Below are 12,352 nucleotides of genomic sequence, written 5' to 3'. Positions count from 1 at the left end.
TCCACTTCGTTTACATTTTAATTATTTTTTTTTCACTTTCGATTTACAGCTTTGCTTGGTGCAAGTGTTCTCTCGAGACACCCCGTAGTCCACCGCAATTTCCTTCTTCACCTCCGCCATGATTTCGCTGCAGTTGCTGCTTAGGAAGCGGGGCGGACAAAAACTTGGCAAACTACAAAGCATCATATCATGTGGAAGCACTCGTGTTTGTTTTGGATAATGGTTTATTTCACGATACATTGCATCACACTTTACATATCACATTGTTCTACTGTACAAATTAGGAGGGTGAGAGTACAATAGAACATAGTCAAGTGCTGGCAGTCGATTTCTCGAAGGGGTGATGGTTTGGCAGGTGTGTTTTTTACAAGATGGGACTGAATTAACTAAGCCTAACGTTACACATAAGTTTGAGCATTTGAACACGCAGGCTTTGTGGGGGGAGCAGAAGCACGAGGAGGTAGAGCCGCCTTTGTAATCACAGCCGATCTTCGAGTCGAACCGCACGGGCAGTTCGACGGAAGAGTGCGCTTCGGTGACGGGAAGCGGGGGCACATCAATATGATGGGCGAGGCGCTTCGCACCGCCTGGGCAACGGGCAGCCGCGCGGCCGCCCTCACCGAGACACTATGTACAGTCTGCTTGGTGCCCGCACGCTGCCAGCACGCTGCCGGGCTGCCTCGCTGACGGTGGGCGGCGCGAGGCGGGTGGTGGTGGAGCAGCACAGGGGCGCCACCCTGCATTACCTTGGGGATTGGGGCTGGGCTGCTGGGACTACGGGTACTGCGAAAAACGGGACAGCGAGAGGTTAGGAAAGGTGGTGATGTGCAGAGTGGCCCTTTTCAATCTCGAATCGAATGGAGTGATGGAAAATCCTGGCTCGAATCAAATCACGATCGAATACAGTGCGAACAAAATTTGAAATATTCATTCCCCAAAAATGAGCAAAATGAACCCTTATTTTTACTGTTTAGGTCTAAAATGATTCAATGATTTGTTATAAGAAGCTAAATGTTGCATTTTTGTCTCGTTTTTAATCGAATTAAATGTGCTCTGATTCGATTCGGTTTCAAAGTATTTGCACATCACTTAGGAAAGGAGAGCAGGCCTACAGTGCGTGTGTGTCAGGAAGGAGAGAGCAGTGGTACAGGGCCAGGCTTGGTTCGCATCATCGGGTCCAGATTGTCAACCACAAGAGGGGTTTTGTAAAAGCTGGAAATATCGTCTGTTTCGGGCTCCAAGTTGTCAGGCCTCCATATTCATAACGCGAAATGCGGGGCGAGGCGGCCAGGCCGGGCCAGGCCCGAGGGATGGCGGTGGCGGCCCCGCGGGGAGTGTCCTTTGGGTCCTTTGGCGCCGCCGCCGGAATCCTTATTCGCACTTGCCGCGCGGCGGGCCGGGACGGCCGGGGCTCGGCGCCCTCAGCGCGCCTGCCTCGGCGACCCAGTGAAATATTTAACAACAGGAGACAGGTCGATCTCGCACCCACGCACTCTCTCACTCACACTCACGAGGACAGGACACTCACTCGCACTCACACAGTCACACGCACACTTTCGTTACCGATACTACCCTGTTTTGTTGAAGTCCGTCGTCACGTCCGTGGCCCTGTCGTCGTGGTCCGTGTCTACAGGGTCTGCGCGTTAAAGTCATATCCTACCCCGGAGGACGACGAGCTAGAGGAGGATGACGACGACGAGGAGCCGGTGCCGCCGCCGCCGAGCGACGCGCCGAACGAGCCGCCGAGGCTGGCGCCGCCGCCGAAGTCACTGGTGCCGGCGTCCGCGCCGCCGCCGCCGCCGCTGCTGCTGCCGCTGAGGCTGCCGAAGGACGGCAGGGAGGACCCCGCCGACGAGCTGAGGAAGCCGCCGAGGAGTCCCTTGATGCCGGAGCCCGCGGGCGGCGCCTGGGTGCCCGGCCCGAGCAGGGCCAGGTTCTTGGCGGCGTTGGCGCGCTCGAAGACGCCGATCAGGGCGTTCTTCGAGTCGATGACAGAGTTGATTTTCTGTCGGAAACGAGCAAGGCATGAGGGGGAGCGAGAGGGGACGGGGGCCGCACAAAGTCTTATCATGCACACACACATAGCACACATAAGCGTCTGAACAAAGTTTGCATTCATTTTGCAGATGTTTTATTCAGTTTGGGGGAAAAGTTTTTTTTTTTTTTTTGCACCAGGTCGCGACCGCGCTGCAGCCCTGCAACTGCGGCGCGCCATGCTGTAGCCTCGTTGGTCCTCGTGGAGGCCGTGGAGGCCGTCGCCGCGGCGTGGCGGGGAGCAAAGTCCAAAGTTGCCCCGGCCGCGGCGAGGCCCGGCGAGGCGGCCGGCAGATAAAGAAGGAAACAAACACGAAACACACACACAAATCCCCGCACTGCGAGCGTCCTGGTGCCTGTTCCCCGAGGTACACTGTCGGGAGGGCGCGCTCGGACGCGGCCGTCGTCGGGGCGGTGCCGCGCTGTCGTGGTGACCGCTGCGACGCCGCAACCACCCCGACGGCGGCCGCCGCTGCTGCACGACCCTGCCGGCGGCGGGCTCGGCGCGGTGCGGCTCGCGGCGGCACGGCCTAGGCACTTACCCCGAAGATGAGGTTGAGCACGGCATTCTTGACGTGGTTGCCAATCTGTACCTTGTGTTCGAGGAGAAGCCGCTTCTCGCGGTCCGTGCGCTGGCCGGGGTCAGCGCCGAACACTTCGGCGTCCAGCGCTGCCTGCAACACGGGGAAAAAGGGGATTAGGGGCGTGGCGCGACCAATGGAAGCGGGGGACGGCTGATTTCCTCCTTTCCCCTCCCCTCTCCTCTCCCCCCAAGTAAGTAAAAGCCCTGTTCGTGGAATCTCCTCAAATCTCCTGCCCCGACCACACGATAAATCCCAGGCATGCGTAAAATGCTCGATTTTCCACTGGCAACGAAATAAATAACCTGACAGCAATTCGCTTTAGCAGCGAATATAACACTACAGACGCCCTTTTTTGTTTTTGTGCGACGACAGAAAATCCTCGTGGCGAAATTCCGGTTCCGTTGGGGCGATGTCTGACTGCGGGGCGCGGAGTGCGAACTGCGGAGCGCGCGGCCAGTGCAAACTCCGCGCGAAAAGAGACGGAGCGCCGCTTTTCCGCTGTCCTTCTCTGACTTTGCTTACTCGCGCGGGGGATGGCGGGCTGCGGGGGCGAGGGGTCGCCGTCGCCGAAGCGCCGAAGCCAAGCGCAGCGAAATAAGACAAAGGAGGACGAGGGGGCATGCCGGACGGACGGTCACGTACAGCGTCATCAGTGAGAGGGCCGACGAACTCGCCCCGCTGCTGCCGCTGCTCCTTTCTTATTTTTCCCTTAAATGTTGTATCATAGCGGGGAGGGGCGGCGGGGCGGGGCGAGGCGGGGCGGGTCGAAGGTGCCGTGGGGGGCGTGGCGGGGGTGGCTTCCCTCATGGGCTTCCTGAGAAGGAACTACTTGCAAAGGAGGTGCTTGTCGGCAGCGGGGGGGGGGGGGGCAGGGCAGGGGCAGGGCAGAGCCGACGCAGCGTGGCTGGGGAGGGGGGGGGGATAAAGGGTGTGAGCCCTTGGCGCAGGGGTTGCCGACCGCCAAAGGGCCACCAGGACCAGCAAAGTCATCACCGACGCCCTCCTCCCAGGGATGGCGAAAAGTGGCCGCCTCAAAGTCCCACTTTTCGCCGAGAGCGGCCGAGCTACCCCTCAAAGACGGTGCGTATTGCGAGCCCCCGCCCCGCCCCGCCCCGCCCCTCCCCTCGCAAAACGGTCGCTGGCAAAAAAGACAAGCGCTGGTGCGGCGTAGTTTTTTTATGATTTTAAAACGTCTGGTAAAGTGCGGCAAACTTTTCCCGACCTGCGTCCGAGACACCCCGAGGAACCTGTTGAGCCGGCAACGCCCTTGGCTACGCCGCTGCCTGCCTGCCGCACCGCCGACGTCGTCGGGGGACACAAAAAAAACAGAAAAAACAAACAACGCGAATAAGGCCTCTCGCGGCCAATAAGGGAGCCAAATTAAAAATCTGCCAGTGGCAGCCGAGACGCGGCGACGCGGCGTGTCAGTTCGTCACGTCGCGGCCCGTCCCGTCGAGTGTGCCACGCCACTGTTTTGGGGCGTCCCCGGGCGTCCCGTACGAACCGGGCGGTACATGATCGGCCTGCGGCACGCCGGCGACCTTGGCCTGCCTTGGCCCGACGGCATGGCCCGGCCGACCTGGGCCGACCCTGCATCCACGGCCCGCACGGCCGGCCGGCCGCCCACGCCGCCCTGGCTTCACGCCACGCCGCCTGGCCGCCCCCAAGGGTTGCCGCCCCCAAGGGTTGCCGCCCCCGAGGGTTGCCGCCCCGACGCCGTGCAGGCCGAGGCCCCGGACCGAGGCACTGGGGGCGGCAGGACGGCAGGGCGGCATTGTTGGCGGTACCGGGACGGCCGTTTCCCCGGGGTTGCGGGGAGGAGGGGAGGGATGAGGGGTCGAGGGTTGCCCCGATGGAGTAGCGGTTCCATTGTCCGAGAGGCACGAGAGGCACCATTCCGTTCGATTACCGCCACCACGGCCCTCTCCTATTCCGCTCTGTTATGGCCCTTCTATTTATTTTTTTCCAGAATAAATACCTCTGCCGGAGCCGCGGCGAGCCCCTCTGCGTCGGCAGCGTCTCTGACGGGCGAGGCCGCTACACTGGCCACGGCCAGCACCACCAACAACGGGACCCTCATGGTGGCGGCGGTGACTTGACCTGAAAAAAGCGAGAGAAAAGAGGAATTAATTAAAGCGCTCGCACAGCATCCACAAAGCGTGCCTTTTTTTATTTTTTTTTTAGAAAAAAGTGGAAAAATGCTTGTTGGCGTCGAAACATTAATCCGAGCCAGTCAACGGCCCACTACACCGCAGACGTCAAAATCATCAACAACAACAACAAACAACAGCAGCAGCGGGCAACCGGTCCAACTGCATGTCATGACGCAATATCGCCGGACTAAGCTGGTCGGCTCCACCTGCTACATGCACGCACACAAACAAGCACACACAAGCGTACACACAAACACACACATTCACACACACACACTGGCAAACAAATCCCATCGGAGGGCTGTCAGAAAGTGCAACAAACTCGGCGGCAGCGGTTCAACTATTCCTGACAAACGGAAGATTCCTCGGCTCGCGAGGTGGTGTCTTCTCCGGGCAGCGAGGCTGGCAGGTGACATGTCCCGTCCCACCTTGTTTTCGTGGCCTCCGAGAAGTGCGTCGCTGCCGACGCCAGAGCCTCTTTCGTGAATTCATTCATTCATTCATTCATTCATTCATTCATTCATTCATTCATTCATTCATTCATTCATTCATTCATTCATTCATTCATTCATTCATTCATTCATTCAGTCATTCATTCATTCATTCATTCATTCATTCATTCATTCATTCATTCATTCATTCATTCATTCATTCATTCATTCATTCATTCATTCATTCATCAGTCAGTCAGTCAGTCAGTCAGTCATTGCCCGCCCTTTTGGCAATTTCCGCCCGATGAGGTTGGTTCGGCCCGTTCGGCCCCAAGGCGGTACGTGCCCGGAGTGCATGCGAAAGTGAAGCCCCGGCATTTAGCAGCGGGGCGGAGCGGCGGAGCGGTGCCCAGACTCAGCGTTCCCTTCGGTTGCCTTCGGTTCCCCTCGGTTCCCTTCGGTTCCCTGCGCCCCCGCCCCGCGGCAGTTCGATGCCGAACAGTGCTGTGGCTCTGTCTCTCTCGCGCTCACGCGGGGCGTCGTCACGCGTTCCCGTTCGGATTCCCCGCCTAATGCAGCATTGCAAAACTGGGCCGAAAACGCACAGCAGCAGTGCGGCGGGGCGGCGGTGATCGCGACATCCGAAACGAGCGGGGAGGCGAGCTAAGCGGGCTGGGCTGCCCACTGGGCAGTCATCAGGCAGAATTAGCCTCAGCCGCAGCACCGCGCAGCACCGAGTGGACGCAGCGGCCGAAGTGGCTGGCCGAAGTGGGGCCATGCTCATCGGACGTATCTGATTACGCGGCCTTGGGGCGGGGTGCGGCGGTTTGGGGTGCGGCGGGGCGGGTCGCGCTTTCGGAGGTGGCCCGCCGCGATGGCTGGCCTTGCCCGCCGATGACGCCGTGGGCACGTCCATCAGTATTTCGGAAAGGGACCCGGGGGTGGGGGAGGGGGCCACAATCACAGAAACTCGGGCGGCATCATTATGAGGGAGGGGTTCCGTTCCGTCCTGGCGGACCGGTCACTTGTAATCCCCCCCCTCCTCCCCGTCGACGCGCCGCGACGCGCAGGGTGTGGTGGCGACAGGGGGCGTTCGACGTGGCGGAATACATTTTTCACCAATTACTGACAGGCCGGCCGGTTCGCCTGGCCGCGCTCGCGTCTTCCATCGCTTCCATCGCTTCGCCGCTTCGCCGCCCCGAACCCGTTCCTATGACGCATGGCCATGCCACGGCCCTCGAGGTGCATCCCGGTGACGCTCTTCTTTGTGGTCGCCAGAACCACTTCCAGCGCCTCGCCTCATCGCCGTGTGTCTCTGTCGCCGGCCGGTGGGCCGGTCCCGGGGCGGGGTGTCGGTGCGTCTCTCTCGCACTCGCACCCCGCCCCACGTGCGAGAGAGAGACAGAGCAGCCTCCCCGCGTGGAATCGGCCTGCCGGGCCGCCAACGTGCCGCACGCGTGCCGACCTGCTCCCCTCCCCTACTTGCAGTGGAGCGGGCTGAGGTCATGAGCACTTTGCATGCCGCGTGTTGAAATACAAACAGAGTCACTGTCAGGCAGCACTGCGAAAAAAGCAACCGTGGCACTGGTCGTTACGATGCGTTGCCTTGACTTCTAGATCTTCACCCGAAAAGAAGGACCGCGACAGCAACAGAAGAAGAGGATGATGGAAGAGCTCTCTAACGGCAAATGGAGAGAGGGAGAGAGAGAGGGGAAAAAATCGGGACGCCTTCCTGGTTTCCGTCCGGCACAGGGAGCATTATGTCATGGGTGCCAACACTCTTCTGATTGTGTACGTCCGTGTGTGAGAGGTGACTGTGTGTGTGAGTGCAGCAGCTCATATTGGCCACCGAGTCCGCCGTAGCACCAGCTGAACCGATCTCGCTCATCCTTTCACCGTTTTCATTTTCCGCTCGCTTGGCTGGGCCGGGCAGCTTAGCGCGCGTGAGATCTCTCATTGCAAAGGATGCGCAAGGACGTAATTGCAATAGTAATATGAATAAAACCTTGGGCGCGCGGTGGCGGCGCGCACGTGTCTGGGCGGGGCAAGGCGGGGCGGGGCTGCCTTTGCCGCCTTCCGGAAAGAAAGCCGGGCACGCCGGGGCCTTCGCTGCCTCCGCTGCCTTTGCGCAAACGAATATAAAGAAGGCGGCCCTGATTACGACCGACTGCATGCCGCCCGCTGGAGTCCTGGAATTCTAGCCCTGGAGCCCTGAAGTGGAGCCCTGGAGTTAGACCCTGGAGTTAGGCCCTGGAGCTCCAGGACTCTAGAACCCAAGGGCTACAGGGCTCCGGGATTCCAGGTGAATCCAGGCCTTGGATACCTGGAGTCTTGGGGGCCTGGAGCCGCCTGGAGTCGCTTGAAATCCTGGAGCCCTGGAGTCCGGAGCACGTGGCGAGCACGCCCTCGAGTGCGACAGGCAGTCACAGGGTCGGCCGCGTCGTTCCGGCAGCAAAAATGTCGATAAAAACGACTCTTCCTCTTCTTCTCGGCGGCAAACCTCGGCCGGAGCGGCGCCCCGCCACGCCACGCCGGCGAGGGCCTCCACCCAGCTTTACAGCCTCCAGGGCCGGGAGCGGCGCGATCGGCTGCAGAAGCACTGCAGTGCCGGCAAAGCAGAGCGGATGGAGTAAAAGAAGAACACAAACCGCAACTTCCACTCGAGTCAAGGTGAAGCGAAAACAGAGCCAGAGTGGTGCTGCTGGGCCTGTACGCACAGCCTGTCTACACGATCATGAGACTCATTAGGCGCTGGTGTGCACGAGAGAGAGAGAGAGAGAGAGAGAGAGAGAGAGAGAGAGAGAAGAGAGAGAGAGAGAGAGAGAGAGAGAGAGAGAGAGAGAGGAGAGAGGGGCTGCCTAGGCAGATGCATGAGTTGTTTGTTCGCGCGCTAACGAGACAAGCTACGCCTTGCTTCGCTGCTTCGCCCTCCGCGGAAAGAAGAGTAGAATTCCGAGCCGGAGAATTTCGGGGCAAAGTTGAGCCGGTCGGCGCCCTGGCGCCCCGGCGCCCTGGCCAGGCGGCTGGCTTGGCGGCTGGCTCAAATTCGAGGCCTCAACGGGGAGGAAGCAGCCCCATTAGTGCAGGCCAAAGGGATTAGAAAAAAGAAGAAAACGCCACAGGCGGAGAGAAGAAGAAGAGTACGCGCCAAACGCAAGAGGAAAAGTAGCAAGTCAGCGCGAGCGCGCGGCGCACCGCGGCGGCCCGATCATTTGTGCTAATCTGATGGGGCGGCGGATGGATTCACCAGCGGCCGTGCGGCCAGCCAGGCAGCCAGCCAGCGGTTCCCACCGCCCCACCGTGATACCCATCGCCGGGCACCTGGAGCACGGCGACACTGACGTCGTCCCCGCCGGGCCTGGCCGCGCCTGGCCGGGCCGCCGCCGTGGCGTAAGCTACACTGCTGGAAGCAGCTGGAAGCACAGGCGTGTGTCGGGCCGATGCACGGCACGGCACTATAACAACGAAAACAATAAAAAGAGAGACCGGTGAGGCAAGGAGGGCGTGGGAGACGAGCCGTGTGTGACACCGCACCGCCATGCGTGTCGCGCGGCGTGTCGCGGCGTGTCGCACGCAGAGCCCGCCCCGTCACCCTGGCGGACGCCCCACGAGTGCGAGAGAGACAGACTGACAGAGCGCCGCCGTTCGGAATGAACAGCCAGCAGCAGTCAGCTGGGCGGCCGCCGCGAGGTCCACGACACCGAGTGCGTCGTCCTCGTCAGCGGCGTCGGCGCCACGCCCGGGTCGCCGCGCCACTGCCGCGCCACTGCCGTGCACGCGGAGGGAGACACGCGCCGAGTGCCGTTTGCCGTTTGCCCCGTTCGCCGTTTGGCGGACATTCCGTTCGCAAAATGCAGCCAGTCCGGCCGCCAGTCCGGTTATGTGGGTTAATGACATGTGAGGCGAGGTGTCCAAGTTGGCAATAGGCAGTCAAGGCCGCCTGCTCGGGCCGCGCGGCTCGGCCTGCTCCTGCAGCGCGGCGTGGCGCTGGCCGACCGGACCGGCGACACTCTGACAGTGCAGCGGGGAGACCACTACCACCGCGCACCGCGCACCGCGTCTCGTTGGCCGCGGCGCCGGAGTGCAAGAAAAGGCTCATCTGCAATGCATCCCATCCCGTATCACTTTCGCTGGTGCTGGCTTGGGGCTCCTCGCGGGCCGCGGCAGTTGGCCAACCTGTCATGCTGTGACGCCACCTGTTTGAACGTGGCAGGCAGCCCTACTCGCATCACTAGTTTTTCTCAGTCTGTCTCTCTCTCGCGCGCAGCCCATAATGCGCCGCGCGCATACGTCGTTCTTCTCTTTAAAGGGAAACTCCACTGCGGCTCTGGAAGTGGGTCGCGGACGGAAGGTGGATCCAGGCCAAAAAGCCGGTCCCTGGTCGCCCTGGTCTCCCTGGTCGCTGGCTGCAGGGTCCCCGCCAGGGTCCCCGCCTGGGTCCCCGCCTCAGTCCACGCAACAGCGCCAGGTCGCCCCTTTGCTCCAGCAGTTTCAGCAGGCAAGGTCGCCTCCAGCTTGGTTCGTTCTGCTGGACGCGGCTGGACGCGGCTGCGTCGCGACGCCGTCTGGAGGCGGGGGCAATGTCACCCAAGCCCCCGTCCACCCCACTGTGCATTAGCGCAAAGTGCGTGCCCCGCAAAACAAGACACACGCACTCACACACACACTCGCAGCGAATGAGCGAGGTAAAAACGGGGCGGCCCTAGAAAAAGCCGCCCCTCCAACGCCACACACCTGACGGCACCTGGCGGCACTACGCGGCCACGCCCGCCCATACCCCTCAATAATAAATGCCCGGCCAATTATTCAAAATTCAAGGCCGGCCCTGCCGCCCAAAAGTCCCAAATATTGCCAAGCAGCTTTCTGCTTTGCGCTTTTGCGCCTGGCCTCGGTGTACATTCCCGCCGAAACACTCCGAGCGCTCCTGCAAGTTTAACCGCGTGCGGGACTGCAGAGGCGGTCTCGATTTTGCTGGAGTATCTACAACGCTGCGGTCCCGGTCCTGTCTCTAGCAGGGATCCGCACTGACGGACGTCACGCACGCACGGGCACGCACACACACACGCGCACTGGCATCCGCGGCCCTTGAACACACTCACACACTCTCGCACACAAACTCACACACACACACAAGACACACACACACACACTCACTGACGCGTGCGGTATGCACTCACGATACTGCAAAGCGTAGGTCCCTTGCTGATGCCTGCAACTCTGGCCGAAGACTGGACTGGCCGGTCGCGCCGACGGCGTGCTCGGCGTGCTTGCGCCCCCTCCCTGTGCGGCGCGGGCCGCGCGGGCCCCCGTAACACACGCGCGTGTCTGCAGCGCGAGGTGGGGCGCGGTGGGGCGGGGCGGGGCGGGGTGGGGCGGGGCGGGGACGCCCCCGGTGAGTTAAGACCGGCCGGGACAGCCTCCCCTCCCCGAAAGGTTTTCCGCCGGTCATCGCGTAGAACAGGTCGCCGTCGTGGAGGTCGTGACCCCGGCAGGGGGAAGACGGTGCAAGCGCGTTCAATGTTCGCCGGTACACTGTTGCAAGCGGTTGCTTCGGCGTCCCCGAGTCGCGGCCTTGGCCAGGCCTTGGCCCCCTGCTGCTTGCGAGGGATGGCGCCAAGCACCGGCAGGGATTCCCCTGGGCTCCCCCGGATTCTCCTGGCACTCTGGCGGCACCCGGATTGTTGCCCGCCAGGGTCAGAGGCTGTGGCTGAATACTGAAGCTGAGGGCTGCCAGTCCCACGGATGGGTATCCAGCCGGGGCGACATACATTCTTTTTTCCCGACTTGTCTGACTCGGAAGACTACTGACTTGTCTGACTTCAAGACAACTGACTTGGCTGACTTGGAAGACTTCATATTGACTTGGCTGACTTGGCTGACTTTGCCGGCTTGGACGACTTGGCTGACTTGGCTGACGGCCGGACTGGACGACTTAGCTGACTTGGCTGACTTGGCTGACTTGACTGACTTGGCTCACCTGGCTCACCTGGCTGACTTGGCCGACTGGGCCGACCTGGGCGACTTGGCCCGGTGCAGGGTTCGTGCGGTTCACGGCCCTCCCCTCAGGGCCTCGTCTTTACGACTCCAGACGCGAACCGCGGAAAAAGCGGGCGCCTCGCCTCCAAATGCCACATGCCAGCCGCGGCGGTGCGCGCGATGCCGTGTAGTTAGACGCTGTAAAGTTGTGCACTCTGCCACGCCCTGCCCGGGCCGGCCCCACCCTGCCGCCATGACTGACAGACAGTCAGAGAGAACAACGATCGAAGGGAAAACGACGCCGCATGACTGCCGTGTTTGCTGTTCTTGATGACGCACGGTTTTTCATCTGTTTTTTGTTTTGGCGAAAAACTAGCTGCAGCCGGGGCGCGGCCGTGAGGCAACGGAGCCGCGCCAGCCAGCCAGGGCGAGCCAGGGCGAGCCAGGACGGCCAGGACGACGGCAGGCCGCGACGCCGCGCGCACTTGAAATAAAAGGCACGGAGCGCGCTGACTCTCTCGCACTCGCACCCACGGCGCACCGGAGGGAGCGAGAGAGACAGAGAGGAGAGCGCGGGGCGGAGCAGGGCGGAGCAGGGCGCATCACTCAGAATGGCACGCACGTGAGTCGGCCGCACTTTTCGGCGTCGTGCTTGCTGTCGCTGCTGTCGCTGCCGCCGCTGCCGTCGCTACACGCGGGCGGCACGTATAAAAACTACAACAAACAGAAAGCGCCCGTGGCTGTGTGCGAGTGTGTGCCAGTGTGTGGGAAGGGACGCATACGTGACTGTACGCAAAGCAATGGTGTCCGCGCGCGCCGCGGAAAGGCCGGCCCGAAATAACGACGAATAGTATCAGACTTTGTGTGAAATTATTTTCATTCCCAGCCCCCGTGACGGGGGAACGTGCCCGCCGAAGCCGTCGCGGTGAACCGGGTCCTGGGCGCCCTGGGCGGCACACTGTACTGGGCCGACGGCTTTGGCCGGCCTCACCGACGCGGAAGGTCCCGCCCCGGAGTCGACATGAAAGGCAGCCACTTGCGGTCGCTTGTGCGAACTTTATCGCTAAGTCCTGGTCGGTTCGGGGACCCGGCCCGGCCAAGGCCCGTTTGTGGGACTGTAGCTACACCAGCCACCAGCGAGCAAACTCACTCCCTCCATCCGGTCCGGCTCGGG

General features: G+C 61.6%; 1 protein-coding gene across 1 annotated transcript; it reads right to left on the bottom strand.

Annotated features, from left to right (window-relative positions):
- Positions 1-251: 251 nt before the first annotated feature.
- On the bottom strand, positions 252-10,436 carry LOC117641075. The gene is made up of 5 exons (XM_034378180.1): positions 10,380-10,436; positions 4,597-4,718; positions 2,577-2,708; positions 1,771-2,005; positions 252-271 (listed from the first exon to the last, which is right to left on the bottom strand). Exons 2-5 carry the CDS (start codon positions 4,696-4,698, stop codon positions 252-254), a joined length of 489 nt encoding a protein of 162 aa, XP_034234071.1. The 5' UTR covers positions 4,699-4,718; positions 10,380-10,436.
- Between the last annotated feature and the right edge of the window lie 1,916 nt (positions 10,437-12,352).

The sequence above is a fragment of the Thrips palmi genome, unplaced genomic scaffold (assembly GCF_012932325.1).
Source record: "Thrips palmi isolate BJ-2018 unplaced genomic scaffold, TpBJ-2018v1 HiC_scaffold_15, whole genome shotgun sequence".
In the NCBI taxonomy this organism is placed as follows: Eukaryota; Metazoa; Arthropoda; class Insecta; order Thysanoptera; family Thripidae; genus Thrips; species Thrips palmi.
Note: the sequence above shows the minus strand (reverse complement) of the source record. Positions and strands in the feature narration are given on the sequence as shown.

Excerpts from the sequence above, each read along its gene's own strand:
- LOC117641075 (XM_034378180.1), bottom strand. The coding sequence starts at position 4,698 with ATGAGGGTCCCGTTGTTGGTGGTGCTGGCCGTGGCCAGTGTAGCGGCC. Across the intron at positions 2,709-4,596 it reads TCGCCGCGGCTCCGGCAGAG|GCAGCGCTGGACGCCGAAGT; the intron begins GTATTTATTCTG and ends CCCGTGTTGCAG. Across the intron at positions 272-1,770 it reads CGGCGCGGACGCCGGCACCA|TAGAACAATGTGATATGTAA; the intron begins GTGACTTCGGCG and ends TAATTTGTACAG.